Source organism: Pecten maximus, chromosome 7 (assembly GCF_902652985.1).
Source record: "Pecten maximus chromosome 7, xPecMax1.1, whole genome shotgun sequence".
In the NCBI taxonomy this organism is placed as follows: domain Eukaryota; kingdom Metazoa; phylum Mollusca; class Bivalvia; order Pectinida; family Pectinidae; genus Pecten; species Pecten maximus.
In genome coordinates this window covers 877,113-894,599 of record NC_047021.1, presented here as the reverse complement: position 1 = coordinate 894,599, position 17,487 = coordinate 877,113, and the positions used below count along the sequence as shown (strand labels likewise).

Genomic DNA, 17,487 nt, shown 5'->3' with positions numbered 1-17,487 from the left:
ATCAGATATTTTATCTTCATTGCCTGTCCTGCCACTAACTGCATCCTCAGATACAGCAGTTATCACCCCTAAATCCTCTTCGACATTGTCACCACTAGGTGTCTCTGTTTGTGCTGGGATTTCTGAAGGAGGTGGAAGCAATGGCACGCCTGTATTTGACTCTTGTAATAGTTCTTCCAAATCATCCTGCAGAGCTGTTTCATTTTTTTTTGCTTTTGGTTTCTTTTGCTGTTGAACAAGGAAAAAAATTGTTACAACATGATAGAAGTGTATATTTCATGAATTAAGCTAAGTGTATATTATATATTGACTGTACAATTTCATGATATAAGATTGACAGACAATGCCTTGTAAAAAATGGCTGATAATGGACGCAGTCTCATCTGAAACAGATGTTATATAACAAGTTCATACTCAAGAAAAGTTCCTTTCCTTTTCACCAATTGTCTTCTAAGAAAGAGACAAAAAGTCTGAATCCCAAAGTTTTAAAATCAACAGGCCAATGGGCCTTAATGGTCACCTGAGTTTTGATATATATTAGCATATTTGACCCCTGTGGCCTTTAATGCAGTTTAAGGTCATTCATTTGAACAAACATTTTAGACCTTTACCAAAGAATGCTACAAACCCAATATCAGATCTCTGGGCCTTTTTGCTATCGAGAAGAAGTTGATTAAAGATTTTAGCATGTTTGATCCCTGTGACCTTGAAAGAAGGTCAAGGTCATCGTTTGATTAAACTTGGTAGTCCTTCACCCCAGAATGCTACAAACAAAATATCAGGTCTCTGGGCCTGTTGGTAATTGAGAAGAAGTTGAAAATGTAAATTGTTTACGATACACGACGGACCCCAGACAAAAGACGATCGCAATAGGTCAACTGAGACTTTGTCTGAGGTGACCCAAAAAGACAAAACAAGTAAGGATGAAATGTGATGCATCATAGGTTATAAGCCTTTGTCAAAATACTAAGGTCCATATCAAAATATCCAACTTAAATGTAGACACTATAGCTTACAGAATTAAACGCTGGAAATTACATAAACGAAATAAAGGACTGCTACTTCTAGTACTAAACGGCTTCCTTATTTCATTTGAAGATTACCTAGATAGTTGAAGAAATTCTAAAGAAGAAAAGGGAAAGAGAGATAAAAGTGGAAGAAAAAAACTAAAAGAATATTTATAGTAATTTGATGTGTGCATGCTGTTTTGAATGGTTCAAATTAAATTTCTCAATTTTGCAAATGTCTGGAAGTACATGAACGAATCTGGGAGTAGTCGGTGGACATGCCTAGTGAGACAGAGTATATAAATATCAATAATTTGGATCTGTGGCAATTTGTCTTGAGAGAAGTACAGAGATGCATATCCCTGCATCATTTTTCTAGAGTGGGCCAATTTCAACCTAGACTACAGAGTATCAAGCATTGCACTGACACTGACTGGACAAGTTCAAATTGGACTGAATAAGTACACGTACATTAAGACCTATACATATTTAGTTTCATCTACATGTTGGAGTGGCTTAAACCATGTCGGTATATAGACTTAATGAGGATTCATCTTAGTTACTGACACTACACTTATCTGAATGAAATGACATTTTCCAGTTAACTTCCCACCAAGCTTAAATGTCTAGGTCAGTTGGAACCCAGACAAGACATTTGCATATATTGTTGTGTTCTTTCTGATAAGAGGTCTTCTATCCAGCAAGTCATTTATACGATAGTGCCTAATTAACTGATGGAGAGCCCGATCCTCGAGAAAAGGAACATAGAGGAATTGGAGAGGCTATCACGGATCCTCTGCTATTTCGCTCCACCTTAAACGAGACAAAATACTATCCGCAAGTAGCAGTGTGTAAAAATGATAGGGTGCAAAATTAAATCCTTAGAGACATTAAGGAGACTTATGCCATACATGATTTCCACACACAGCAACGGCAGGGAGAGGGGTAGAACATACCAGAGCCACAAGCACAACAGATCAGGTTCCAGGTATATGTAAGCATACTGCGACCTCTGCAACCAGCTTTTAAAACTTTTTATATAGCAACTCACCTTTATGGATTTTAGTTAACTTTTATCACTCAGTCTGCACAGGGTTTTTTAGCATCTGCTCTTAGTAGAACTCTTATCACCAGCTGGTCTGAACTGGGTTTTTAGCATCTGGCCCTAACAGTTTTTATCCATAAAACCTCTCTCTTATCAATCTTTTATTGACCGATTAGCTGCCATTCTTTTAACACTAGCCCATAAGGAACTGTGTGTTGCTGCAATATCTGAAGTTTTTACTTTTAGGGTGTGTATCGGATTTGTTTGTGATTTTACTTTATTCTCATATTGTAATAATGATCTAGCAGGATGGATTTTTAACTTATGATTCTCCAGGGATTCAACTGGACAGCTCCTGAATAGAAAGGAGAGAAAGACACTAAAGAGAAGACATACGGCGGGAAAGGCTAACTGCAGTATCAAATGCTTTTGAGAAGTCCATGATGAGAATCTCTAACTGATATTTGTTGTTGGTGATGAATGAACTCGAACTGCTTACCTTCGCATTATCTTCATTTCAAAAAGTCATGCTGGTGTATGGTGGATATAAAATACATTGGAATATCCGCATGCATCATGCAGTGTCATGATCTTAACGAAATGGGACGATAGTCGGCTATCGAGCACAACCAGCACATAAATTACACCATTTTCAGTAAAAAAAAAATACTAGAGATATAAAACCAACAGTGATTATTCAGTACTGACTCGACATTTTAAAGACATGCATGCACATATATAACGTTATGACGATGCAATTTCCAACAAGCAGCCAGTTTTTATAACCCTTAAAATACATTGTTGCTTCTACAAACATTTACAGATGAATCATTAATATTACATAGTCAGCATGTAGGTATAAGTCTTATACAGTATTTCATAACAAAAAAAATCAATACAGATGCAGCTTTAGTGGCATACTTTTGTGTGTTTACGAGAACTGCGTCTTTCCCTCACAGCCTCTGCCATTGTTGTTTTTCTTATCATATGACATCATTCGGAATTCTATTTACATCGATGACCTGCATTGAGTATGGTTAATTGTAGAAAGGTTCCGAAAAACCATAACAAATCAATCTGAGTTTTTTCTGTGTTTTATTCGCATTTAGAAATAGTTCTTACTTAAAGCTTCTTTTTAACGCCGTCATAGTTTGGGTTGGCACACAACGCGGAAAGATGCTGCATCTGACTGGTGTAAAGAACGCTATATTGTAAGTTGAAGACTAACTGATAGGAAATATTCAGATTGGAAGTTCGTTCTGATTAACTAAAGTGCGTTTGCCGTATACTGCGCCGTGGTCGGCACTTATCTAATCTTCCAACATAATCGAAACAAACAAATTTTGGCGGTGGGCGGACACAAGTGTGTCGATCGGGATCGAACGTTTCCGTTTGAAGTTTTGGTGCTATCTACATTGTATATAATGATAATAGATATTCATTTAATGAATACGGCATGTTTATCACGAAGGTAATCTTCTATATGACCTACTCCAACAATGTTAGAGGTTTTACACGGCGAGATACTTTTGACAGGCGCCGTGTAGTCGCAGTCGGCAAAATCATATCCGATAGAAAAAGAGCCGACCAGCGGCCTCTTATGTTATAGGAGTACTATATATGACCCTAAATAGCAATGCCCAAGCATTTTTTTCATATATATTCTAGAAGTAGGTCTAATTTTGAGTAATTTTCTTGAAGAGTATCACCACCTGATTGTAAAACAGCAATCAGAACAAGTTTGTCATTAAAATAGAATTTTTAGTGAATTTTTGAAATATGGAAATTTTGATCTTATAAACACCACTTATCCAAAAAATCAATAAAAAGCGTACATAGCCCATTAATATGAAAATACTTATGATTCAGAAACAGTTTTTTGACCATAATTTAAGTAACATCATATTCTAATATAAAAAGCAACAAATTCATGCTAAATATTTCCACAGGCACAGATTTTGAAGCTATTGTATTTTACAAAGTTGTCTCCCCTGACAACAAAGTGTCCATATCATAGGAAACGCCTTAATTAAAATGCCTTTTTGTGCAAAATGGACAAACAACTCCCAATGTGTGTAGATTCCTTTCCTGTGTGTAGTTCTGTAAGATATGTTTAGTTCAATCTAATTTATTATACACATAATTGGTTTGTTATCAGAAAATTTAAATGATTTAAAAGTTCCTTTAAACATACATGTACTACTAGCTTGGTTCCTTTTAAAAACAAACATTTATAAATCCTACATTTTTTGATAAATACACAGACAACTTAATGCATGGGATTAAGAATTATAAACACACATAGGATGTGCATGCAGTTGTCAGATATTAATTACAATTTGATGATGTCTATATGATAGTCTAAAGTTAATATGAAGAAACAATTGGCAGATTATAAAAGAAATATGCAGATATATGAACAAGGTGTGATCCTGTGCTACTACTATTAAAATGTTGGAAAAATATTTTTAAATACAATTATATTTTGATATATAACATGCCAAGTGGAAACCACTCTAAATTTCAGCCTAGAGACTTTCATGATTAACTGTCAATCAACTTAAGCTCTAATCTATATAAAGTTAATGACTTGCTTTTTTGTTTTCTGTGACAATAGTAATGCATTTGCTTTAACCATTGTCAAGTCCTTTTTAATTCAAATAAAACAGTAGCAATAGCATCCATTCATAAACAAACAAATCCTCATCCCCCTGTTTTCTTTAATAATCATCCAGTAATTAATACAGCAGGACTGTCACAAACATTTAGGTTTAAGTTTTAATAAGAAAAGGGTACCGGGTCTGATCATATATCAAATATATATGGGCCATAAGGATTACAACAGGTCTAAGAAGATGTACATATCACCATGTACTTAATTCAGCAGAAGAAAATTAGAAACAGAACAAAGAAATCCTAATCACAAACCTACACTTGTATAAAATCATTAATATATACATATATACACTTACCTATCTCTATGAATTTATGAAAGCATCAAACCATTCATAAATACAAATAATTTTAGAAATGAAAGAATCCTCAATATTCCTTCTACTAGAGTAGAACTATAACAATTATAATCACTGGAACTCTCTTGATGACTCTTATAAGAAACTCTGTTTCAATTTCTAGCTAAAAAAACTAAACTAAAAACAGTAGTTTCTTACAACTAACTCTCCAACTATGTCACAATATTTTTCTATAATCTACAGGAAAGGATTTATAATATTAAACCTAGTCTGTTATCCAATCCCCTTTGTCAAAACTAAGTTTTTATAATTTTCTATGTGTATTGTAAGAATACTTTGTCTAACTTATATTTGTTGTGTTGACAATGAAATATTTTGAAATGAAATGAAAATATATTGTGCTTCTGTGTCTTTTGTCTTGGAAAATCCAAAGGAAATTCATCCATTAGCAAGTTGCTTGAATCTGATGATTTTCTTTAGTGCATCTAAACAAATCAAAAGATGGATTTGTAGTCTATGTCCATAGGAAATATATTGCATGATATGGCATATTGCTACTGATACAGAGCTAGTAAGGTGACCTATACTTCTACATAATGTTGAATGTTTTCTCCTTATCAGATAATTTATACTCTGCATTGTTACAGGTTTCCACCATTATAATTACATAATATCTATCATACAGACACACACAGTAACACACATTACACACCAAATCCCATCCCCATGATCTGCTCTAGCTCAGTTCAAATATGTATAGCCAGTTGTACCTAGCCAACCACTTTCTGTTCATTGCCCTTGATTGCTTGCTGGTCTATTGGCTGTCCATAAACAATTTTTGTAATCACTATTTCTTGGAAGGATAATTCTCAAACTTGATTATTAGGTTCCCCGTGGTCCCTTGATGTGCTCATTCAATTTAGAGACTTACCAGTAAACAATAGCCTATAGGATTTCATCTTGGATTTGGATTGTTGATGTTTTTGGTCATATTTCTTTTAGAAGTGCTGGAAGGATATTTCTCAATCCTGATAAAAAGAAAGCCGAACAGAGGTAGCTACCGTGTATTTTAACAATTGAAGTTTTGTTATTGATATATATTTCTCAGAAAGTTTGATGTAGGTTCTGATTGCTTTAAAAGATTATTAAGACTAAGAAGAAAAGGGAAATTTAAGAAGATAAGGGAAAAATTTGTATAAGTTATAATATAGCTTTAATAAGGTCATTCAGTGGTGGAAGTAACAATCACTCGTGGTAGCCTTAATAAGGTCATTCAGTGGTGGAAGTCATGATCACTCGTGGTAGCCTTAATAAGGTCATTCAGTGGTGGAAGTCACGATCACTCGTGGTAGCCTTAATAAGGTCATTCAGTGGTGGAAGTCACGATCACTCGTGGTAGCCTTAATAAGGTCATTCAGTGGTGGAAGTAACAATCACTCGTGGTAGCCTTAATAAGGTCATTCAGTGGTGGAAGTAACAATCACTCGTGGTAGCCTTAATAAGGTCATTCAGTGGTGGAAGTAACAATCACTCGTGGTAGCCTTAATAAGGTCATTCAGTTGTGGAAGTCACGATCACTCGTGGTAGCCTTAATAAGGTCATTCAGTTGTGGAAGTCACGATCACTCGTGGTAGCCTTAATAAGGTCATTCAGTGGTGGAAGTCACGATCACTCGTAGTAGCCTTAATAAGGTCATTCAGTAGTGGAAGTCACAATCACTCGTGGTAGCCTTAATAAGGTCATTCAGTGGTGGAAGTCACAATCACTCGTGGTAGCCTTAATAAGGTCATTCAGTTGTGGAAGTCACAATCACTCGTGGTAGCCTTAATAAGGTCATTCAGTGGTGGAAGTCATGATCACTCGTGGTAGCCTTAATAAGGTCATTCAGTGGTGGAAGTCATGATCACTCATGGTAGCCTTAATGAGGTCATTCAGTGGTGGAAGTCACAATCACTCGTGGTAGCCTTAATAAGGTCATTCAGTGGTGGAAGTCACAATCACTCGTGGATTTTTCTTACATTCAAGAGATAAATTCAAAATGTTTGATAGCACTTAAGATGTGTGATGTACAACAGAAGGATACTCGAACAGTTCATCTGGTCTGATTGAACTCACACGTGTGTTAAATTTAATCCAATACAGGCAAATAGAAAAATGATGAAAATAGTGATGTAATTGTTGAAATAATTGCAGCATCAAATATAATGTAATAAGTTGTTGTTTTGTTTTTGCAGAAATTTGAATGGCCTAGACACCTCACCCTATCAATAAGCAGAAGTTTGAGTGGCTTAGACACCTCACCATATTGATATATAGAAGTTCACAAGACCGTGTCCCGTTAGAATTGCCTGCAGGTGTTCTTGTAAAATATCGTCAATTGATCCATCAACTTAATTTGAACTTCAAGACCTACAGAATCTTCAAAACACGATTAGAAACCTTTCAAAAAACCCAGGATGGATTACAAACATTCACAAACAAATTATGAGGCTTTCTACAAAATCAGGATATAAAATCTTTGACACCAATAACAAGGGCCTTGAACCTTGTGTGATAGCATTGAATTACCAGTGTTGATGTTTCTGATGTGGCTACTTTAAGAAGAAGAAATTTATAAATATAAAAAAAAAACTGATATCACCATTTCCTGAAACTAATTTATTATACTGGAGAACAGATAGGATTACAATGTTTTACTGTTTGAAGCCAGGATTACAATGTTTTATGGTTTGAAGTCTCAAGGCATTTGGAAAATATATAACTTGTACATCAAAACAGAACATATTTAATGATGGTGGCGAAATTAAGACTGAAGAATTCTGTTAAATGTTTTGTACCTTTTCTAGTCATATGTTCATTTATGATCATTTTGATTCCTAAGCTCAATCTGGAACACATTCGACATCAGTTGTACTATCTTTACTGGCTACACGACGTCGACTTGGAACAGGAATGGCTGCACCAGCCCACCAAGCTTTGTGATGGATCATTTATAGGATATGGGAATGAGTTTGCCATTCTCAGAGATGTAGAAGTTTTTCCAGATGTTAAATTCAAACTGAAATGTTCCTCCAAAATGCTTCAAAAATATAAATTCACCAATGGAATGGGTGCAAAAAACCACCTGAACAATTGGTTTAAAGCACTCGAAGACACATCTGCCAATGGAAGTAAAACTGTTCAGAAAAAGAAAACTATTTTTGTGTTGAGATATGAATATGCTAATCTTTACCACCAGATGACTGACTTCTACAACGCTTTTCTCTTAGCATATGTGTTGAAAATTCCACCGGATGACTTGGATGTAGTACTAATGGATCGAAATGCACCTTCAGTTCTGGACAATGCTTGGGATGTCCTCTTTGGAGATGTTAAGAAATTCAAAGATATGAATGAACCAGTTCTGTACAAAGAGATGATATGGGCTGTGATAGGATACAATAGTCCAATGAATTTTCATTCCCTTAAATCTCTGCCCTATGTGAATGAATTCTCCAATTTCCTTAAAGCTAGATATAATGCTGGGCCCAAACTATTAGACTGTGCTGGTGTTTCTATACTGTTTGTGTGGCGTAGAGACTATGTTGCTCATCCAGGAAACCCAACGGGATCAATCTCACGTAAAATAAAAAACGAGAAGGAGCTGATTGAGGCTGTACAGGAAGTGTTCCCTGGCCACAGTGTCGCCGGGATACAGCTGGACGAACATGAAATAAACGACCAGGTGAAATGGGTGTCCCAGACGGACATTCTTGTGGGCATGCATGGAGCTGGTATGAGTCATATTATGGAGCTGCCCTACCATGCAGGAGTGTTAGAACTCTTCCCCACATATAAGGCTAAAACAAATAGACATTTCCGGGCTATGGCAGGGTGGAGAGGACTACATTATCGAAGCTGGCAGAATATCAACCCAAATAATGAGTTTCACGATCAGTATACTCGTATACCACCAATCGTCGTCACTCAGCTACTTCTAAGTCTGTACACAGATATGTGTGGACCAATTAAAACTCGTACAAAATCGTGAGGTAAACATATCACATCATTAAACACCAGATTAAATATGTACACAGTATTGTAGCCCTCTAACTATAAAATAAGATCTGTAATTTAAATTGTTTCCCTAATAAAATAAACTAGGTAACACTGATATCATGCAAACATAGATATAACTGCATAATTCCAATACATCCTATGTAGTATTACAGAACTCCTATATATATAACCTATGTACGTAATACCTTCTATATATTTAACCCTATATAAACAGTACATGTATGAAACCCCTATATACAGAACCCCTATATATGTTACCCCTGTATACATGGAATTTCCTTGGTGCATCTTTGAATTTGACATTAAAAGATTGCCATCACTATTTCTTGAGAAATAGTTAAAGGATTTTCCTCAAACTTCATATATAGGTAGCAGCTCGCCTTGTACATTTGTAGGTCCCCAGTCGTGATCATTGGATTCTGGGTCTAATTTAGGAAAACAAATTTAAAATGGTCAATAGGTGGCCATCTTGGATTTAACATTTGAGGTTTGTTTCTGCTATTTCTTGAAAAGAACTAGAGGGATATCTATATCACATGTAGGTTCCCCTAGCTCCACTAGGTGTACCCTAATAGTCAGTTTTAGATGGTCAGTGAGGTCCACTGTAGATCTGTCAATACTGTACTACTAGGTGTAACCTTATAATGGTCAGTTTTAGGCGGTCAGTGTGATCCACTTGTAGATCTGTCAATACTGTACTACTAGGTGTAATTATCTAACGGTCAGTTTTAGGCGGTCAGTGTGATCCACTGTAGATCTATCAATACTGTACTACTAGGTGTAACCTAATGGTCAGTTTAAGACGGTCAGTGTGATCCACTGTAGATCTATCAATACTGTACTACTAGGTGTAACCTAATGGTCAGTTTTAGACGGTCAGTGAGGTCCACTGTAGATCTATCAATACTGTACTGCTAGGTGTAATTATCTAACGGTCAGTTTTAGACGGTCAGTGTGATCCACTGTAGATCTATCAATACTGTACTACTAGGTGTAACCTAATGGTCAGTTTAAGACGGTCAGTGAGGTCCACTGTAGATCTATCAATACTGTACTACTAGGTGTAACCTAATGGTCAGTTTAAGACGGTCAGTGTGATCCACTGTAGATCTATCAATACTGTACTACTAGGTGTAACCTAATGGTCAGTTTTAGACGGTCAGTGTGATCCACTGTAGATCTATCAATACTGTACTGCTAGGTGTAATTATCTAACGGTCAGTTTTAGACGGTCAGTAAGATCCGCTGATTGTTGTTTTCTTCTTAGGAATTGGACTTTAGCGAGGTCATCTTTAACCAAAAAAATGGCAATTTTGCAATATACCTTGCCATAAACTTACAATGTATGAATAATGTCTGGAAATATTTAGTGTTTTATGTTTCTATCAGTAAATCTTCGCCTGCTAGCAGTATTTTGATATTTTTGGAGTACCGAATCATTGTCTCCTAGCTATAGCAGTATGTTGAGTGTCAGAATTGTCGTCTGCTAGCATACATGTATGTTGATTGACAAAAATTGTCTGCCCTCCCATGCCACATAAAGTTTTGTTTGTGTTTTTCTTTTATAAAGGGGCTTATTTACGGGAAGCTTGGGGCTTACATGTAGATAAATATTGTACAATAACTTCTAAAATTGAATGTTTTATTGATGTATCTAACAGTATGTAAAGTAAAAGGCACAAAGGATCTGAGCATTATTTTGGCCTCAGAGCCTCAATCTATACATATCAATAGCCACCATTTCATTATAAGTTTTGATGGAATAGTACAGAGCTCTGTGTGTTATTAATGTATGTTCAAAATCAGTTATAAATGTAGAACAAACTGACCTTAAAAGACTAACTGCAAGATTTTATTCATGAAATAGTGATGGGAAAAAACAGCAGGCTGGTAAGTGGCCAGGGTCACCCAGATCATATGACATCGTCCTGGATGGTTAGTGGTCATGTGGTCACCCTCATCATGTAACATCGTCCTGAGTGGCCGGTGGCCAGTAGTCACTCTGATCATGTGACATCGGCCTGGGTGGTTAGTGGTCAGTGGTCACCCTGATCATGTGACATCGTCCTGGGTGGTAAGTGGTCAGTGGTCACACTGATCATGTGACATCGTCCTGGGTAGTCTAGTCAGTGGTCACCCTGATCATGTGACATCGTCCTGGGTGGTCAATGACCAGTGGTCACCCTGATCATGTGACATCGTCCTGGGTGGTAAGTGGTCAGTTGTCACCCTGATGATGTGACATCGTCCTGGGTGGTTAGTGGTCAGTAGTCACCCTGATGATGTGACATCGTCCTGGGTGGTTAGTGGTCAGTGGTCACCCTGATCATGTGACATCGTCCTTGAATTGGTGGTCTGTGGCTAGTGGTCCATAGTCATACTGTACATGTATCACTGTCATGCTGATTAAATATATATTATCACCAAACATTTATTGATTATTAAGAAGATTTAACAATTATGATATAGTTATTTGATTTATTGATATACTTGAATGCACTTATGAAATGTTAAATTTATTTTATATTAACAGTTATATGTATTTTATTCAGCTCCTTGCCAATTAACTATAATTGTCATCAGGATAATATATATATATATACATGTATATATAATCCAGTCAGATTTTGATTTGTAGCTGAAGTAAAACCATTTCTCGAGGTCAAAATATGTCAAGTAGGCAGATCCTTACAAAGTCAAATCTCATCCAATCAGGATCTCCTGGGAATGTGTACAGATCCTTACAAAGTCAAATCTCATCCAATCGGGATCTCCTGGGAATCTGTACAGATCCTTACAAAGTCAAATCTCATCCAATCGGGATCTCCTGGGAATCTGTACAGATCCTTACAAAGTCAAATCTCATCCAATCAGGATCTCCTGGGAATCTGTACAGATCCTTACAAAGTCAAATCTCATCCAATCAGGATCTCCTGGGAATCTGTACAGATCCTTACAAAGTCAAATCTCATCCAATCGGGACTCCTGGGAACCTGTCCTGACTGATCATTGTTCTCGCATCATTTAATGGCAGACATATCAAACAACAGTCCACTAGGATTTCTAAAAGTCATTGTGAATGATATATCACAGAGACTCGGCATACTTTCTCAATTAACACTTATACCATGAACCATGGGTTGGAAATTTGTGCCAAATTCCTGTGTGTATAACATCACAAACAGTATGAAACCAAAGGATAATAACATTAATGTGAATTAAAATCCCTATCAAGGTCTGATCTTATTTAAGAAGATGATTAAATAGCCTTACACATAAACTCATATAGCTGTCCTGTCCAATGACTGGCATTTCACCAGAAAACATTGTCCTTCTGCAGGTAGCTGCTCTTGGTAAAAAAAAATTCTTTGAGTTGCTTCCCTTTAAATGTTCCATGTATGGGTTGGCTCCTAAAATGTCAATACACATTATCATATTTATCAATTATAGACCTTTGGTGAGAGTCATGTGTAAATGACCTTAGCTGTTGATAGGACATTAAACAATACAAAACCAAGCCTTTGTTGAGGTAAATATGGTGTTATACTAACCTGGTAGAATCTAATATTGACCTAAGGCAAAGCCCATAGGCTAATATTTCATATTCTACCAGGTTAGTAATACATTATTGACTAAATCAAAGGTTCTGATTTTTTTTATATATATATATGTAATTATATAAATATATATTGGGTATGAAACTTTTTTCCAAAGGGTAGCATTGCAGTAAACCTGTATTTATCTTGATAACAGGGAAACTATTTGGGCAATATGAACAGCCAAGCCACAGGGAAAAAAAACGAATCGTCATCACCCATTGATGGGGCCATGCAGTGTTTTATATGTACACTGTACATAGATTTTCATTTCCATCGTTTTTTATTTCTTTCATGTGAATATTTTTCATTTTTTCCCCAATTTGTTTCTGAATTTTGAAATTACAAATAATATTGATGTAAAAAAATAATAAACTCATATTAAAGATACCACATATAGTACTTTGATCTTATGGTGGATTTGCCTAAATGTCTATCATAGACATCGTAGACATCATAATAAGCCATTTCTATTTTGTAGTCCTTGTGGGGCTCCCACCCCAGACCCTGTAATTCCACACCGACATTTCGGATACTTTCCTGTACCGACATTTCGGATACTTTCCTGCACAAGGCAGCCTCCGTTCTAAAATCCAATTTTCTGTTCAAGGTACTGAAAAGCATAATAAGTTTTCAATAATTTTGTATATGTGTATTATGTTGTTTTTTTCTGATTTGTTTACATATCTTTTATACTCGTGCCATATTTAGGATATTATGTACCTGTTTTGTTTATTACTGTATATGATTAACACTACACATGTTTATGATTATGTACCTGTTTTGTTTATCTTGATGAATGATTACTTCGTTAAATGCCATATAAATTAGTGCTTCAATAACTATTGTTTTTATGTCACCTGAGACAAAGTCTCAAGTGACCTATTCTAACTGCTTTTTGTTCGTTGTCTTCAGCCCTGCATCATGCGTCCGTAAACAAGAATTATTTACATTTTGACTTCTCCAAAATCGCTGAACCAAATTCAATGAAACTTGGCAGGAAGCTTCCATGGTCAAAAGTCAACTAAAATTGTGAATTGTATGGTCCCCACCGCCCAGGGGCCTGAGGGCCAGGCCAAAAGAAGTCTAATTGACTAAACTTTCAAAAATCTTCTTCTCAACTCCCAGATAAGGTAAAATCAAATACTCTTCACAGATAGAAAGGTCTTAAGGTGCTTTACCAAAATTGTGAATTTCATGACCCTTGGGTCTCACGTTTTCCCCTGGGGAGGGAGTAAACTTTACTATAGTTTATACTGTATTGGGAAATCACAATCATTTGTGTGATTTCTATTGGAATTCATTCTAACATTATCAGCATTTGATAACAGCTTGATGGTATATACATGTTGGCTCTTGACCGACTCCCTTGGCTGATGGACTGGGCCAAAAAGGGTTGATTGAATTAACTGAAATATTTCAAAACTCAAGTGACCGTTAAGGCCCTTAGGCCTCTTGTTTATTTATTTTTTTGTCTTTTCCACATCTTAAATGTTGTAATAGAATCTGCATTTGTAATTATTTTTATTGGATCTATTTTAAGTCATCTATATTTATTATAATCTTTATATTAAAACTCTCTAACAGAGTGTTGAGGTAACAGAATTTATTTCTGTGGACTTTAAAAACCAAAACTAGTGATGAAATGAAGTTTTCATGTGAAGCATTTGTTTATATCATTATAAATGATGTATGGATCGATTTTGGTTTATAATTGTATGCTAAGTGTCTTATAAATGAAAATATCCAGTCTGTTACATTATGGTTCCTTGCAAGGTCCAGTGGAGCTATTGCTATACCCCAGCGTCCGTGTTGGTGTCGGTGTTGGTGTCGGCCATAGACAGGCTATGTGGTTCCTTGCCTGGTCCAGTGGAGCTATTGCTATACCCCAGCATCCGTGTTGGTGTCGGTGTTGGTGTCGGCCATAGACAGGCTATGTGGTTCCTTGCCTGGTCCAGTGGAGCTATTGCTATACCCCAGCGTCCGTGTTGGTGTCGGCCATAGACAGGCTATGTGGTTCCTTGCCTGGTCCAGTGGAGCTATTGCTATACCCCAGCGTCCGTGTTGGTGTCGGTGTTGGTGTCGGCCATAGACAGGCTATGTGGTTCCTTGACACTAGTTCTTTCCATACATTTTCGGACCTGCTGACCTTGACTGTGACATTTGACCTACTAAAACTTCTGTAAACTACTAAGGACTGACTGAATGGTAATTAAATATCGTTTGAGTTGGTAGTTGTTCTGGTCACAAAGTTCTATTTAAGGGGCATCTAAACATTATTCTGCTATATAGATGACCCTTAAAAAACCTATCTATGTACATGATACTGTTTTTTCAAAAAAGATCTAATGTCATTTTTGTTCATATTAACACTTTTGATTACATTTGATTTATAATATATGTAATAAGTAAGTTTGGCATCACACAACATACCAATATAAACAAAAACAGTGGTTACTTTCTCTGCTGTCTGGTACCAGTGTCCAAAGTGTCCTGAGATGGAACTCTTCACTTCACTAGTTTTAATTTTGTTTTAAAATTGTACAAGCTTTTTATGTTTGAGTATTACATTATGAAATAAATTTCTTTTGTTTTGATGTCTTATGTTTCCTCCATTTTGTGTGTGTGGTACATGTAGCTAACAGTCAGAAACAGGTATTTTAAGGTCACCTGAGCGGTGATCGGTGACCTTGTCCAATCCGACTTCGTCCTTGGCCGTCGCCATCATTGGTTAACATTTACACATTTTAAACTTCTCAAAAAATCCCGAAACTATTTTTGATGAAATTTTGCAGAAACATTCCTTGGCTAGAGGTCTACCAAAATTGTAAGTTAAATGGTCCCTATCACTCAGAGGATGGGCCAAAAGGGGTCAAATTGACTTACAAAAAAATGTATTTCAAAAATCTTCTTCTCAAGACCCAGATACATGTATGGCAGAACGATACATACTCGTCATGAATGTAAGGTTCTACAGGTGCTTTATCAAAACTATCAATTTCATGGCCCCTGAGTTTCACATTTCCCCTGGGGAGGGGATTTTACTACTAGTATATATAGGGAACTGGCATATTTTAGCATAATTTGTTTAATTTTCATTGGAAATTAGTAAGCATTTGGTCAGGACTAACTTTTCTCAATGACGCGTGTTATCACAGAATGTGTCATGGTCAAGGCCTTGCTATGGGGTCAAAAGTAGATCAAAAATAAAGAGATCAAATTCAGTATTTTTTCATTGCATATGAAAGAACATGATCCACTGAAAAAGAATTTGGAAGTTTTATGGTCATCGAATGAAAAATGAGATAAAGCACTTTGAAAAATCAGAAACGCCACCTCTATATATAACAAAAACCTACCTGTCAGAAACGCCACCTCTATATATAACAAAAACCTACCTGTCGGAAACGTCACCTCTATATATAACAAAAACCTACCTGTCAGAAACGTGGCCTCTATATATAACAAAAACCTACCTGTCAGAAACGCCACCTCTATATATAACAAAAACCTACCTGTCAGAAACGCCACCTCTATATATAACAAAAACCTACCTGTCAGAAACGTCACCTGTATATATAACAAAAACCTACCTGTCAGAAACGCCACCTCTATATATAACAAAAACGCACCTGTCAGAAACGCCACCTCTATATATAACAAAAACCTACCTGGCAGAAACGCCACCTCTATATATAACAAAAACCTACCTGGAAATATGATCGAGGTCATTCATTTGAACAAACTTCCTAGCTTGCATCCAAGAACGCTACAAGTCAGATATAAGGTCTCTGGACATTACAGTTATTGAAAATAAGTTATGGAAATATTTTAGCCTATATGACTGCTCTCACCTTGAAAGGTCAAGGTCATTCATTTGAACAACTTGGTACCCCTTCACCCCAGCATGGTACAGACCAAATATCAAGTCCCTGGACCTCTTGGTTATTGAGAAGAAGTAGTTTAAACATTTAAGCCTATCTGACCCCTGTGACTTTAATGAAACCTACCTGTCAGAAACACCACCGCTATATATAACAAAAACCTATCTGTACTGACTTTCTGTTTGGCACCCATTTTAGTTAATAGTCATTTTAGATGTTATTTTTGTAATATATACAACAAACCAAATAACAACCATAAAGCTGTTTAACCTTGATATGGAAGATAACCTTTCGCTACGTCCTTCTGTGGCCACGATAGATAGAGTTGAGCTGGTACTTTCAGGCTTCTTTGCAAAAGTACATAAAACATATACCCGAAATCAGATTAACCATATGTTTTTGGAACAGTGCATAGTTAAACCAGAGATGTCACCGAGGGGGTGACAAGTATACCCCCCGCTTTTCCAAGATTGGTTTGGATACTTTGTGAAGCTGCCTATCTATGGTACTATAACCAAATCAAATATGTTCTATGTTAAGGTAAGAACTAAGTGAATGCATAGCCGAACAAAATTTTGCTCGTTTTTAAAGAAAAAGGGAAATAACTCTATTAGAACGGGTAATTCGACAAAATCTTTGCATAGAGCTAAGCCTCATAGGGTCCTCTAACTACATACCAAATTTTAGTAAAATCCATTGAAAACAAAGCAAATGCATAGCTGGACAAGCTAGTAACCATTTTTTACATAAAGAGGCATAACTCTGTAAAAAAGGGGGTTTTTTTCGGAAGAAGCCATTCCTGGAGACATAACTTCATGCCATCCTTCAACTCTGTATAAAGTTTCAAGAAAATCCATCAAAAACTAAGTGAATACATAGCCGGACAAAATTATGACACATTTTGTATGAAAAAGGGGCATACCT

At 36.2% G+C, this 17,487-nt stretch overlaps 1 protein-coding gene across 3 annotated transcripts; it reads left to right on the top strand.

The window, feature by feature from the left end:
• Window positions 1-3,197: 3,197 nt before the first annotated feature.
• LOC117331275 (beta-1,2-xylosyltransferase RCN11-like) lies at window positions 3,198-13,334 on the top strand. 3 transcript variants are annotated; one of them, XR_004533452.1, is made up of 3 exons: window positions 3,198-3,263; window positions 7,259-9,714; window positions 9,789-13,334. XR_004533452.1 is itself a non-coding variant. In XM_033889881.1 (2 exons), exon 2 carries the CDS (start codon window positions 7,813-7,815, stop codon window positions 9,052-9,054), a length of 1,242 nt encoding a protein of 413 aa, XP_033745772.1. In that variant the 5' UTR covers window positions 3,198-3,263; window positions 7,259-7,812; the 3' UTR covers window positions 9,055-13,334. The 3 variants fall into 3 exon arrangements, 1 of the variants encoding a protein (XP_033745772.1); XR_004533453.1 differs by having other exon boundaries at window positions 7,259-9,931; window positions 10,002-10,021; XM_033889881.1 differs by having other exon boundaries at window positions 7,259-13,334.
• The last annotated feature ends 4,153 nt before the right edge of the window (window positions 13,335-17,487 follow it).

Coding starts and splice junctions, on each gene's coding strand:
- LOC117331275 (XM_033889881.1), top strand. CDS start 7,813: ATGATGGTGGCGAAATTAAGACTGAAGAATTCTGTTAAATGTTTTGTA.